Source organism: Phyllostomus hastatus, unplaced genomic scaffold, assembly GCF_019186645.2.
Source record: "Phyllostomus hastatus isolate PE091 unplaced genomic scaffold, TTU_PhHast_1.1 phas_contig_147, whole genome shotgun sequence".
Taxonomy (NCBI): Eukaryota; Metazoa; Chordata; class Mammalia; order Chiroptera; family Phyllostomidae; genus Phyllostomus; species Phyllostomus hastatus.
The window spans coordinates 10,268,552-10,283,490 of NW_025333603.1; the positions used below are offsets into that span (position 1 = coordinate 10,268,552).

The window sequence follows — 14,939 nt, forward strand, 5'->3', positions numbered from 1 at the left end:
AGGCAAAGGCACGTTGTCCGTAGCTCACTGTCAAAGCTTTCTTGCTTTAACTACATGCAACTCTTGTCCTTTCTTTCCATTGTCTTTTTCTTATAGCGGTTTTCTTACGTTACTCACATAAATAAAATCTTTGTGATGGTACCGTATATGATTTAGGGTACCTTTATTCGACTCCTAGGATCTGTGTCAAGGAATTACTTATAAGGTGCTTTTGATGCTTCATTAATTAACTTATGTGATAGGGCCCAAGATACCAAATTTGGAAACTGAAAAATAAAGAGTATTAAGTTTTTGTGTTTTTCATAATTTTATAGGTATAAACTAGAAATTAGTTCTAAAGGACAGAATTGATTTTAAATTTCAATGTAAATTCATGGCTTATATACGTTTTTTTCTTAAATAGGATTTTATAGGATTAGTGCTACTGGGTTGTTTTTTTTTTTTAAAGCTTATATGTGTATAAATTTAGGTATCATAAGAAAAAAAAGGACAAAAAGCTTTACCTAAAGTTTGAGTGCTTATTCTCTTGATAGTAGTTAGTACTTACAAGTGATTTTTCTTTCATGTTTTAAAAATATTTTCAACTTTCTATGGCTGGTGTAGCTCAGTGGATTGAGTGCGGGCTGGAAACCAAAGTGTCCCAGGTTCGATTCCCAGCCAGGGTACATGCCTGGGTTGCAGGCCATAACCCCCAGTAACCGCACATTGATGTTTCTCTCTCTCTCTCTCTCTATCTCCCTCCCCTCTCTAAAAATAAATAAATAAAATCTTAAAAAAAAAAGATTTTAAAAAAATATTTTCAACTCTTCTAAAATAACAAAAGCAGTAAGAAGCTTCATCATTTAAACTATTTCTTTTAAACTTTCTACTCAGTTTGCTTTTCATTGTTCTTTGACTTGAAACTATTTTTTTAAGGTTTTCTTCAAGCAGGATGGTACCTTTTTACTTTCCTCCATCAAAGTGTGCACTTTGGAACCCAGTGCCAATTGGAGATTTCATCTATTTACACCTTAATTACTACAGGTATGAGATGTTTCTCTTTTCAGATCAAACCAGTATGAACAGGAGTCAGAAAGATGTCTAAGGCAAAATTGATTACTATGACTTTTTTTTTTACTTTTCTATTTATAATCTTCTCTCTGCTTTTTGAAAAAATCTTTCTTCATGCTTTTGAGAAATGATTTTCATTTTACAGTTAACATAGTCTGCAAACCTACAGTTCTAAGTATTATAAAAACTCAAGAGACAAAATAATAATCACTGAAAGTTTTTTTCTTAATGCTTCTGCATGATGTCTTTGTAGAGCATTGAAAAGATTGAACTGAGTTTGAGAGTAGACCATATTAGAAGGAATATAAAATATTATGGTTATGGCCAGAATCTTGAAAGAAAGACACAGAAACTTAGGCTTAAAGTAATAGAAAACAGAGATTAATTGAGTTTTTTAATATAAGGGAGTTACTTGTTAAACGCAGAATTCTAAGGCTGGATCATAACGGGAAGAGCCTAGAGTCAGCCTAGCTATGAGAGGGTTTTCTGTAATATAAGAAACATAGATTTATGCAATAGTGGTTTAAGGTGCTATAATTGAAGTTAGATAGCTTAGATGGTCATGTTCTGATTCTACCATTTCTTATTTATGTGACCTCAGTAAAGAGGCTAAGGGCCAGTTTTCTTATTTATAAAATGGGGATAATGATACTCGTTTCATAGCACTCTTGTAAGGGTTAAATGAGACAGACTCTGAAAAGCGTCAGTTGGCACAGTACCTGTAACATAAGAAGTATTCAGTAAATGGTAGCTATTACAAGGGTTTGGAGCAGTAGTGAGATCAAGAGGAAAGAATGAAACAAGGTGTTTTTAAAGAAACCATTTCTAGCATTTGATGACATACTGAACAGAGGAACTAAAGGGGAGATACAAATCAAAAAGTATTTAAGTTCTAAACCAGTTGGCAGAGAAAGGGGGTATCATTAACAGAAAGAGTCTTGTTGAAGTACAATTTGTTAGACTTGTTCATTCTTTTCTCCATGTCTCTTATCTTTTATATTTTCTATTTTCTTTCTCTGCTACTTTTTGAGTAATCTCTTTTGTTCTTCAACTCTATTAATTTTCTTTTTTAGCTGTGCTTAATTACCATCTAACCTGTTCATTTAGGTTTTTTTAAATGTGGAAGCGTACTGTATATATGAAAGATTTTATATACGCACAGTTTAATTGATTGTATTTTAATTCTACAAGTTTTTTGCAGTTCGTTTTTAATTGGCTAGTATATTTAATATTATTTTGTTTCTTGCTCATATTTTAGGGTTCCTTTTATATTTCTTTAAACATTTAGATAATATTTATTTATATTCTATATTCATTAATGCTAGACAATAGGTAAACCAATCAATGTGACTATTTAATTCCAACTTTACAAAAACAGGAGGTTGGGTTCATAATTTCTCAAGCTCTGTTCTGGTTCATAAGTCAGGCAAATGCCTGGAAAACAACTGTAACTCCAGCATGTGCTTATTGGAGTCCTGACTTCCAGGCAGCCCTCTCTGTGCCCTGCCTTTGACCCTAGGATTTCCTCACAATGATTGTTCTGTACATTTTTAAAGATGCGAGTTATATTTTAGGCAGCATTTCATGGCAGGAGGTTTTTTGAGGATATTAGACCCACTGCCTTCATAAAACACTTGTTGTTTTACAGAAATCCAAAGCTTGTGGTAACTGAAAAGACCATCCGACTTGCTTGTCGACATGCCAAGCAGAATAAAAAGAACTTGCCATGCTTTTTACTTGGTTCTCTCACAGTAGATGAAGGTAATATATTTTTAAAAATATTATTTTTAGGAGCTCTTCCTCAGGAGGTGTACAGAGCACTCCTGCCTTGTTTTTAGTGATTCCTGAGCAATTCTAGCACATTTTGTGAGTACTCAACATCAATATTGGTGGACAAGAGAAAATAGCCTTCTCATCACTACAGTTAAGAGTGTGGTGTTGAGGAAGGCAGACATCAACCTCACCAAGAGGGCAGGAGAGCTCACTGGATGACATGGAACGCATGATCACCGTATGCAGGATCCATCCGATACAAGATTCCAGACTGGTTCTTGAATAGACAGAAGATGTGAAGAATGGAAAATACAGCCAGGTGCTGGCCAATCGCCTGGACAGCAAGCTTCACGAAGACCTGGAGTGGCTGAAGAAATCTAGGGCCCACAGAGGGTTGCAGCAGTTCTGGGGTCTTTGTGTTTGAGGGCAGCACACCCAAACCATGGCTCACTGGGGTTGCACTGTGGGTGTCCAAGAAGAAGTAAATCTGTAGGCCTTGTCTGTTAATAAATAGTTTATACACCAAAAATTATTTTTATGACTGCAATAAAGTTTATGTTTAGTAATTCAGCCAATTATTGTAATGTACTTGTGCTGATTTTCTTTGCTATATATCAAGGTTATGAAAAAGAATAAAATTTGGCATTACCCATCACAGATTTTAGTCTGGTCGGGCGGAAGAATATATATGCAAGTCATTTTTTAAAAAAGAGCTTAGTGTTACAATTAGTATGAATACAGTGTTTTGCTATAATGTATGTTTGATTGGTTTCATGTTTTAAATTGGCATACTATGTAATAATTGCTGTTTTTGTTCTTCAGATGAAGAAAGTGTGAAATTGACAGTGGATCGCTTTGATCCTGGTCGAGAAGTACCTGAGTGCTCTGAAAGAACACCTACTGCTTCTCTTCCTGAGGACTTTGTGATTCCATGCAAAGTTCATACTCATGGACTTTGTTCAAGAGAAATAATAGTTCACAACACAGATAACCTCAGTTCAGCTTTTAAGGTGAGATTTGTTGATAACTTAATTATTCTTAACATAAGAATTAAACTGTGTGCTATGTTGTATTTTAATAAATCAGTATATACTAAGTATTCATAATAACTTGTTTACCTAAACTACAATTAAACTTGGTTTCTAAGGGCAGAAATCCTGGATAGGTAGTACAGGTAGTGTTCCAGAACAAGAAGCAGTATGTCCAGGGTAGCAAAGTGCAGTACCTGCTCAGGGTGACTTTATTTATTTATTTTTAAAGATTTTATTTATTTATTTTTAGAGAAGGGAAGGGAGGGAGGAAGAGAGAGAGAGAGAGAGACATCAATGTGTGGTTGCCTCTCGGCATGGCCTCCACTGTGGACCTGGCCCGCAACCCAGGCACGTGCCCTGACTGGGAATCAAACCTGCGACCCTTTGGTTCGCAGCCCACGCTCAATCCACTGAACTACACCAGCCAGGGATCAGGGTGACTTTAATAGCATAAATTTTTGCTGAATTTGTCTGCAGTCACGCTGGAGTATTACTTTGTCCAGATCATAGAGAGCCTTGTCTGCCAGGTTAATGAATTTGAACTTTGTCATGTGGGTATGTAGAGTCACTGAAAGTTTCTGAAAAGAGGAAATACTGTTAAATCAGGGGTGGTTAACTTGATAGGGCAGGCTGACCTATGAAGTCAGAGTAGTGAGACCATTGCAGAGTCAGCTGGTTGTTAAAGAGGGGCGCATTAGCCTGTAGTAGAGTGGTGGCAGACTAGAAAGGACACAGCATGAGCAACTACAGAAGAAGAACCTCCTTGACAATTCGGGGTAATAAAAGAAAGAGGAATGGACTTCAGTTCTCTGGGACTGAGTCAGAGTTAATTTGCAGCCATTTTTCTCCCATGCAATAAATATTTATTAGACATGACATTCTCCAATAAGAATTGGAAATACTGTGGAAACATCTAAGTTGGAAATATGTGATGGAGCTTAATATAGTCAATCTTAATTGCTTTGACAAAATTAGTCATATAACCTTTTGTTCACAGAAAAGAAATGAGATAATTGAAATGCTGTAAGTCAAATTGTTTAATTTTATTAGTGTACAATATATAAGTACATGTGTCAGAATCAAATAAAACCTTTGGAGATGTTACAAAGTTTTAAAATAATTGTATACTATTTATTCCTCAGGCTCTGCAGCACCATGTATGTAGCAAAGATTCTTTGGATTGTGGTAAACTGCTTTCTGTAAGAGCTCATATCACTTCCAGGGAGAGTCTGGATGCTGTGGATTTTGACTTACACTGGGCAGCAGTAACTCTAGCAAATACCTTCAGATGCACACCAGTGAAGCCCATCCCCATTATTCCAACAGCTCTGGCAAGAAACTTGAGCAGTAATCTGAATATTTCTCAAGTTCAAGGTACCTATAAATATGGGTAAGTAAAAAAGTCTATTAAGCCAATTTTCAAAATATTGGTCATATTAGTCTATTTTTATGATATCCATATAATATGAAATAATTGTGCAGTCAGCTTACACACCAGAGGTCTGCAGTACTATGTAAATAACCAAGGAAGATGAAAAATGAAGTTGTTAATTTTTGCTGAATGTAGTTTTCTTTCAAAGAGTTGTGCCTACCACCCCAAGAAAAATTGGTGTTAAAAATTATATTAAAATTGGTTATATTCTGTAATTTGAAAATACAAGGAGAAATTATTCTCTATATCATTTTGTCCCCTTGTATTTTGCCTTGGTTATAGGTCATCATTTTTTTAACTTTGTCTCTTTTTTTTTTTTTCCACTATAACTGATTATAAACCTAAAAGAGGCTGGAGAATTTCTTTATTATATGCAGTTTTAATTATGAATAATGAGCACTGCAGTTAGAGAGAAAGGAGATAAATAAAAATTTATAGTACTCTAGCTTACCAGATTGTCAACCACTGGAGGGTGGGGTTTCCTCACGTAGCTGGAACAGCATCCTCCTCTCCAGCTTCCTATCACCACTCTTAGTTTCTTAGGAAACATAAGCCAAACTGCATGCTTTCTGCTCCTCAGCAGGGCTGCTTCCCTGAATCATCTACGTTCTTTATCCATTGTCTACTGAGCCAGGTTAGAAAATGTAAGCACCCTCAGCTTTCAAGTTTAAGCAGTTCACTTCTGGCTTCATTTCCCACTAGACTCCACCCTAGTTCCTGTTAGGTCTCTAGAGCTAGAAATGTTTGCCAAAGGACACTCAACTCCAAGTCCCATTCTCTAAAAAATGCCTTTTCAAAAGAGGGTAAGGAGAAGGGAGGATTTTCTTTTCAGAGGCTCCCTGGAATAGCAAGAAAGATCCCATTTTGAGTCCCACTTGGCGACCTTTCTGGTTGGAGTGGCATAAAAAAAAAAGTGTTGGTATATTCCAGAATCATGAAATGGCTAAATGCGATGGTGATAAAAATGCTTGAATTAAGTGTAACATTTAATGCCCTTGGAGTAGTAAAGTGGTTCTCAATTGGGACATGGGAATTTGTGTTAAAATTAACCAAAATATTAATTTGTTCTCCTTAGTACCCATGCCCATCTACTAGTGAAATATGAATTTACCTTTCTCTAAATTATACTTCTGTGATCCCTTGGCATGCCGCCCAAGATGTTCAACATTTTAATTGTTTATTCCCCTTACCCATCATTATGTATTAAGTTCGTGAGATTTGCCATTTTCCTTGACCACAATCATTTGTTTACCCTACTATTTATTAGGATCCATTATGGAATAGGTATTATGTTAAGACAGTGAAGTTAAATAGATTTTCAAAAAGCATACTACTGTCTACTAAGCATATTAACATAATACACAACATATTAACATGATTTACATATAAGCATGTAGACATGATGTGGATAAAGATAATAGGGGTTTATATACAGTGCAGGGAAGGCAGGAAGTTATGTCCAAATTGCCTGGGAAAATTATGGGAAGCCTGAGCTGCTGCTTTTAGAGAATACAAATTTATCAGGTAGGTAAGGGAGAAGAGTTTTCAAAACACATGTAAGTAAGTGTTATTGATAAATCCCCTGCCAACTCAGGCTTAATCATCTTGTCCCATGGCCTGATAAATTCATTATCTTTGTTTTTTAGGGTTATTATAGCAATGAAATATATCCTCAGTGGGACTATCAAGACTTTATTTTACAAATGGCTTTGTTTTATTTTTGTATTTTAAAGCCATAACAATAAAATTAACTTTCCACAATTCTATTGTAGCTATTCATATCCTCAAAACTTAACTGTCAGTAATAAACGTAATAACAAAGTATAAATATAGTATAATATCCTGTTAGGGAATAGTGAGCTTTTGAGTTCTGTCATGATGGTTCCAAAGTTCTTTGGTAGTGGAGGACTGTAGTACACAGAAAGTTGAATATGTTGTACCTCTCCTTATCCAGCCTCCTTCGGGGGAAGTAGTATCTGTGGCAGCCTTGTCAGGTCACCTGGATGGCTGAACACTTGCAGTAAAAGGAAATTCACTTCTTCCGGGGAAATGTGTATGGCTCTAAAATCGTTAGCTTTGATTTTAATGCTTTTGATTAAAGTAAGTTGACACATTTAGAGCAAAACTTTTTAAAAGGGTGTGTAATTTTCAATGACCATTTTAATGGATAGAATATTAAGATACTGACTCTCTTTAATCTCCTCTTATTGGAGTCTTTTTTTTAACACTTTGAACTGTTTTCTTTGTGTTATGTGTGTGAGAGAGAAAATATTCATTTGAATTTTCTCCCCTGACTCAAATGTGCTTCAGCACTCAGTTGATCTCTTTTAAAGGTCAAAAGTGTATACTTCCATTTGTTTTTACATGAATATTTTCTGTTTAGGTATCTTACCATGGATGAAACGCGCAAGTTGTTACTTTTGCTGGAATCTGATCCCAAAGTTTATTCTCTACCGTTAGTGGGAATGTAAGTGTTGCATTATTTATGAAAACCTTTTTAGCCATGTATGTGTTCAAATGTATATGATAAACATGTGAATCAGTTGTGCTATGACTATATGATTAAAACTTAGATCACCTTACAAGACCACAATGACCAATGATTCTTAAACTTTCTTATTTGAATAGCAGAATTAGTTAAAACAAGATTTTGCTCAATCTTAGGAAGAATTTCAATGTATAAAACAGAGAAAGTTGAGTTCTGCTAGTTGAAGTTGAAGCATTAGAACCCTTTGCCTTTAACTTTCTTCACTACTTGCTGTCCTTACAGGGCGAGGATAGCACTTTAAAATTCCGTATCAGGCAGTTTTGCAGAAATTCCCCTAAATATTAATGGCTTTCTCTTTAGAGTTAGTAGTTAATAACATTTAGACATTGTTCATATTCATTCCATATTTATTGAATGCTTACCATATGTGTAGTGTTATTTTGATATTGTGTTAAGATTTAAAGCTCCTCAAGAAATTTATAATCAAGGTGAGGTGATAAAATATTCAAATATTCACACATAGAAAGGTAAATAATAAGGAAGTACAGTGGTACCTTGGTACTTGTCATTAATTCATTCCAGAACTTGAGAGTAGTGTGAAACCAACAAGTACTGAATGATGAAGCATTTCCTCTTGTGGGCTGGCATCATGTCTCATACATGTTCTAGCAAGGGTGGCCAGTCCTGAGCAAGTGCCAAGTGCTGAAACATTTTTTTCTTGTCAAAGTGCAATGAGTACAGGATTTGATGAGTTCTAAAGCCAACGAGTACTGAGGTATGACTGTATATGATTTGCTATGAAATGTACAATATCAATAGTGAGCACTATTAGTACTTATAAGAGAAATGATGGGGTCATTTTCTTAGAGAAAGCACTCTTGAGCTGGAAGTTTTAGTGTATTTGGATCATAGAAGGGAGGATTGATTGGGAGGGAACCCATGTGAGGGAATAGTATATGCAAAATTAAAAAGTGAGAATGCACAAATGTTCTGAGTCATGAAATCTACTTACATTCTGTTTGCTATGCTTCTGGTATTGGCTATGGGCTTTTGATGCTAAGTGATTATCTTTTTTTAATTGAATTTATTGGGGTGACATTGGCTAATAAAATTATATTGGTTTTAGGTGTGCAGTTCCATAGTACCTCATCTATATATTGTATTATGTATTCACCACCCCAAGTCAAATCTCCTTCTGTCACCATATATCCCCCTTTACCTTCTTCTACCTCCCCCAGTCCCCTTTCCCTCTGGTTATCACCATATTGTCTGTGTCCATGAGTTTCTTTGCCCATTTTTTTTTTTTTTGCTTAATTCCTTCTTCTTTTCAACTGAGCCCTGCAACTGCCCTCCCCTCTGACAGTTGTCAGTTTGTTCTCTGAGTCTGTTACTGTTTTGTTTATTATTTTTTCATTAGATTCCACTTATAAGTGAAATCCTATGGTACTTGTCTTTCTCACTAAGTGACTATTAAGAACATTCTATGTTTCATGCTATATATGTGTGTGTGTGTGTGTGTGTGTGTGTATAAATAAAACAATGTTTAACCCTTTCAGTACTCTATAGTGAGCTGCTGACTTCATTCTCCCCAAATTTATTCTTTCAAGTCCAGGCTAATTGATTCTAATTGATTCCTGCTTTTACCTCCAAGGTTAACTATTTTCTCTCCTACCATTTTCCCTTCATCTCAGGTGGGAGAGGACAGAGAGAAAGACTCTCTCTATATATCTGTATCTATTCTCCCTCTTAATTATTATCACAGCCTGGTATTAATAGATTTCTTATTCATGAAGCTTTTATTGTATAGTGCTGGTGAATGCCAAGAATCTTACCCTAAAAAAGAACATAATCTAAAGTATATTAAGTATCAGCCCTAGCTGGGTAGCTCAATTGATTAACGCGTTCTTCTGATACATGAAGGTTGCAGGTCCATCCCTGGTCAGGGCACATACAAGAATCAACCAATGAATGCATAAATAAGTGGAACGACAAATCAGTCTTTCTCTCTCTCTCCCTCTCTCTCTCTCTCTCTCTCTCTCTGTCTCTCTTTCTCTCTCTTTCTCTCTCACTTTCTCTCATTCTCACCCTCCATCCCTTTCTCTCTTTCCCTCTCTCCCTTCTTCTCTCTCTAAAATCAATAAGATTTTTAAAAGAAAGAAAGAAAGAATATTATCAATTTATAAATGACTATAGTTTTTATTTCTATTTTTTCTTTTAGATGGCTCTCTGGCATTATACATATCTATAGTCCTCAGGTATGGGCTTGCTGCTTGCGATACATGTTCAGTTCTTCTATTCAAGAAAGGCAAGTGGTATTTTCTCCTATATTTTATTTTGATCTTTTACTCTATTCATATTTTATTGATCTTTAAAATTTGTGCAAAGTCTTGCCCTGACCGGTGTGGTTTAGTTGGTTGGGCATCATCCCACAAAGCAAAAGGTCACCAGTTCAATTCCCAGTCAGGGTACATGCCTTGGTTGTAGATCAGGTCCCCAGTTTCGGGTGTGTAAGGGGCAATCAATCCATGTTTCTCTCCCTCTCTTTCTCCCTCCCTTCCCTTCTCTTTAAAAATAAATAAAATCTAAAAAACATAAATAAGTAAAATTCATGCAAAGCCTTAACATTTTATGATACTTATAAACCAGAAGAACAAGCACATTAGAAAAATAAACCTTATATTAAATGGGAATAACACCAGACAAAGATGAGGTAGCACTAAATTTGGAAATATGAAGGAATTTACTTGCCTAACCACAGAACTGTAACACAGAAGATAGACTTTTTAAGAGTGGGGGAGAAAACCCTAGAGATAATGTACTCTAGTATTGTATAAATAACGATTCATTGTCATTGAAATGGCTGAAATGAGTTTGAATTTGTTACAAGTGTTTTATTAAATTACACAGTAATACTATTAGAACTCAAAGAAACATTTGAGAGGAAGTGTTTAATTTTCCTCCTGGAACTAAAGTACAAGCAGCAGAACTGACAGGGAAACTTGATTTCTAACTTCAATTGCTCGTTTAATTTTGTTACTTTGTACATGATACCACTGTTTGCTTCTTACCTTCTCCATCCATTAAATGAAAATTCCAAGGTCTGTTTCTGTCTACCTTGGGTGTATAAGTCACTTTAGAAAAAACTTTATGGAAAAGATGGTGCAAGTACATGGTAATAAATCAGACATAATAAAGATACAATAAAAATAAGGCTCTCTTCTACCTCATTTCCCCAGACTTGATCCCCAGAGACAATCATTGTTAAACAGTATTTTGTGCTTCCTTCCTGCAATATACAATGCATAGACAGATACCACCCTCCAATGGCCTATAAAAATTAAATCACTGGTGGGGGCATACCATTCTTCCTCTTCTGTACATTGTTCTTTTTCTCTATATCATTATTCCTTATAGATTTAACACACATTTTACAACTGAATAGTAAATAATAGATACTATACTTTAAAAACTAGTCCTCTTTTGAATATATCTTTGTGTGCATGTCCTAGTCTATTGGTAGAATAAATTCCTAAGAGTGGTCTTTCTGATCAAAGTGTAATTTTAAACTTTGGTAGATACTACTAAGTTGCCCTTCAAAAAGACTGCCAGTTTATAACCCTTTCAAACAGTGTTTGAGGGTACCAGTTTTCTCTATCCCCTCACTAAAAGTGTGGAACAAATGTTTATTGAGCACCAACTATATACCAAGCACTGTTCATGATATTGTGGATAAACAGTAAGCAAAATGAAGACTCTGCCAGTATAGGCAGAAAATAGAACAAATAAGTAAAATAAATAATATTTTATAAGGTGATGAGTATTGTGGGGGAAAATACGCAGGAGAGGAGGATGTTGTCTGTCTGGATGGTAGTGGCAGGTAAATAGTAACAATTTTAATAGGGTAATCAGGCAGGCAAAGATTTGAGGTAAGGGAGTAAGCCACCTCAAGTCTTACAGGGGCTGTCTGGGTAGTCCCAGGCAGGGCATACATTAAGTCCAAAGGCCATGGGCAAAATATCACATTGCATCTTTAAGGAAGAGCTAGGAAGCCAGTGTGGCTGAAGAGGAGTGAGGGAAGTGGGGAGAGCAGCAAGACCTCAGAGAGGTAATGGTGGTGGTCTTTTCTCATGTGTTATAACCATCTTCTGGGAGCTTTCTATTCATGTCTCTTGCCATTATTCTCTTGGATTGTGCATCCTTTCCTGTTGCTTCGAAATAGCTCATTATCTCTTTCTCATTCTCTATATACATTCATGTACCACATAACAACATTTTGGTCAAACAACGGACCACATATAGACTACGGTATGCCATACAGCCTGGGTGTGTAATAGGTTATACTATCTAAGTTTGTGTAAGTCCACTCAGTGACATTCATACGGCAATGAAATCGCCTAACAATGCGTTTCTCAGGACATATCCCTGTCATTCAGGAGTGCATGCCTCCATGTGTGTATGCGTGTGTTTTATATGTAAAATATAGAGAGAAATAATATTTATAAAAATACATGGTGAAGCTTTTTTTCCCCCCTGATTGTCACTTGATTAATGGTGTTTTTCCCAAATAGCCTTTTTTTTGAAGTCATATTTATAAAACTTTTTCCTATCTTGCTTAGAAAGTATTTGCCCACTCCAGGAGTGTTGATTGAAATAAAAAATCTCTTGTGCTTTCTTCAGATGCTTTTAAAGTTTTGCTTTTCACATTTTATTTCAACTCTAAAAGACAATTAGGTTTATTTATAATAAAGCAAATGTTCATTTTAGTGTATTTGCATAGTTGTTTAATTATCAATGATTGGTCTTGCTTTAAGTTCTTATTCACAGTAAATACCCAGTAAAGTTATCTTTGAGCTTTTTCACTCTGTGTTCAGTCTGAAGCATTAGGGAATTTCTTTGATAGTGAACTCTTTAATTATTTCCAATCCATTCAAGGGAAGTTTGAGCCAGAGAGGAGCTAGCACTGCTTAATGTAGCTTAGGTTAGTATGTACTTCATTGCATTCTCAGCACTGTCCTTGTCTGATCCCAGAGATAGTTGAGGAGAATAGACGTTCTGCCTCTTCAGCCTCTACTGCTTTGTTTTGTTATAATATATACCCAAGTTATTTTTTTTTAAGATTTTATTTATTTACTTTTTAGAGAGGGAAGGGAGGGAGAGAGAGGGAGAGGGAGAGGGAGAGAGGGAGAGAGAGAGAGAGAAACATCAATGTGCGGTTGCTGGGGGTCATGGCCTGCAACCCAGGCATGTACCCTGACTGGGAATCGAACCTGCGACACTTTGGTTCGCAGCCGCACTCAACCCACTGAGCTACGCCAGCCAGGGCCCAAGTTATTTTTTCATTCAACATTTTACAAAATAGGGACAACTATTTGAAAGTATTTAAATAGTTGGTTTTATTTCTTTTTTTTTTTTTTTCATTTATTTGTTTTAGAGAGAGTGAAAGGGAGGGAGCAAGAAAGGGAGAGAAACATGGATTTTTGCAGCTTGAGTGTCCTCTCCTGGGGAACTGGCCTGCAACCCAGGCATGTTCCCTGACTGGAAATTGAACTGGTGACCTTTTAGTTGGCAGGACAATGCCCAACCCACTGGGCCACACCAGTCAGGGCTAAATATTTGGTTTCAGTATATATTTTAAAGACTCTTACTGGCTTTTTGTTATGTAATGAATAATAAAATAAATAAATGTTCACTTTATCAATGTTTCTATAGTGAAACATTGTGAATATATTAATTTGAATATACATTTCTGGAAGTCTAGGAGAATCAATAATGGCATATCTATAAATCAGAATACTGGTAGTTTCTAAAAAAGAATTAGGACATTTGAGGTATAATATAGAATAGTGACGTGCAAAGAAACCCAGCATGGTTAAATAAGAAATAGCAATTGTATATCATGTGTGGCATATGGCCTTGTTTTTCTTAAATTGTATAAAATGTTTTTGTATGCTTAGGAGAAAATCTGGAAATATATATACATATATATACTAAACTGGAGAGTAGATTGGGGTGGTTTTCATTTTCTATTTTATATTCTTGTTCAAAGTTTCTACAAGGAATTTTTTTCTTAATAAAATGTACTTAAAAATTAAAATCAGTAACATTAAAAAGTAAGCATGAATTTGCTCCAGGTTTTCTTCCAAAGTTAGACTATTTAGTTAGTCTGTTAACTAGATGGAGAGACTTGCTTAGAGTTCTTGTAGTATATTCTTGTTATCTTCAGTAAATTTTAATTAAATGGCATTTTTTTTCATCTAGGGTTTTCTCAGAATCTGGAAATTTCATTATAGTTCTATATTCTGTAACACATAAGGATCCTGAGTTTTATGAATGCCTCCCTTGTGATGGTCCCTTACCAGACCTTCGATTCCAGCTACTAACCAGCAAGGAAACATTACATCTTTTCAAAGTAAGGGATTTGATTTAACTAATGACTGTTTAAAGCTTTGTGCTGTCAGTTTAAGCCCAATGGTCTTTACTTTAAAACAGTAACTATTAGGCTTTGTATATTTATAATCAGTCTTATTGAATATTACTTTATTCATTTATGGTTAATTTTGTTTCAGTAACTTTAGGTCATATCTCCAGAACCAAATTATGATACAGGGGCAGAGGTTATCCACAGAATAGCCTGCCAATGTTTTTTCTAAAACCTTGGAGTTCAGAGACTTTTCCCTGGTTGGTGTAGTTCAGTGGATTGAGTGCTAGCCTACAAACCAAAGGGTCGCTGGTTCAATTCCCAGTCAGGGTATATGCCTGGGTTGCAGGCCAGGTCCCCAGTAGCGAGTACACAAGAAGCAACCACACATTGATGTTTCTTTCCCTCTCTTTGTCACTTCCCCTCTCTCTAAAAATAAATAAATAAAGTCAAAATATATATATATCAGGGATTTATATGTTGTATCATTTTATGATATTGAGAGTTAATTTATAATTTTAGTGTTTTCCTTTCCCTAATTGTTATTTTTAAAATGTAGGGGTATAAGAAATGGTTTCTCACACTTAAAAGTCAGTGATAATCATGTATAATCCTAGGAATCAGAGTAGATTGTTGCTATACCTAATAAAACATATAAAAATACATGTGTTGTTTTGTAAAAACATTCCAAGACCACTTCTCAGTAAAATGGTTAGTTGTCTTATGTCTCAGACCAATAATTTAAAA

At 35.4% G+C, this 14,939-nt stretch overlaps 1 protein-coding gene across 4 annotated transcripts in view; it reads left to right on the top strand.

Moving 5' to 3' along the window:
• The window catches only part of STIL (STIL centriolar assembly protein), a 45,166-nt gene that overhangs the window by 5,056 nt on the left and 25,171 nt on the right, over positions 1 to 14,939 (top strand). For all 4 annotated transcript variants that reach the window (XM_045858710.1, XM_045858726.1, XM_045858735.1 and 1 more), the window contains exons 3-9: positions 916 to 1,023; positions 2,699 to 2,811; positions 3,646 to 3,833; positions 4,997 to 5,244; positions 7,670 to 7,753; positions 9,993 to 10,079; positions 14,033 to 14,183. In XM_045858710.1, the coding sequence (XP_045714666.1) occupies positions 916 to 1,023; positions 2,699 to 2,811; positions 3,646 to 3,833; positions 4,997 to 5,244; positions 7,670 to 7,753; positions 9,993 to 10,079; positions 14,033 to 14,183 (979 nt within the window). The remainder of the gene's footprint in view (positions 1 to 915; positions 1,024 to 2,698; positions 2,812 to 3,645; positions 3,834 to 4,996; positions 5,245 to 7,669; positions 7,754 to 9,992; positions 10,080 to 14,032; positions 14,184 to 14,939) is intronic.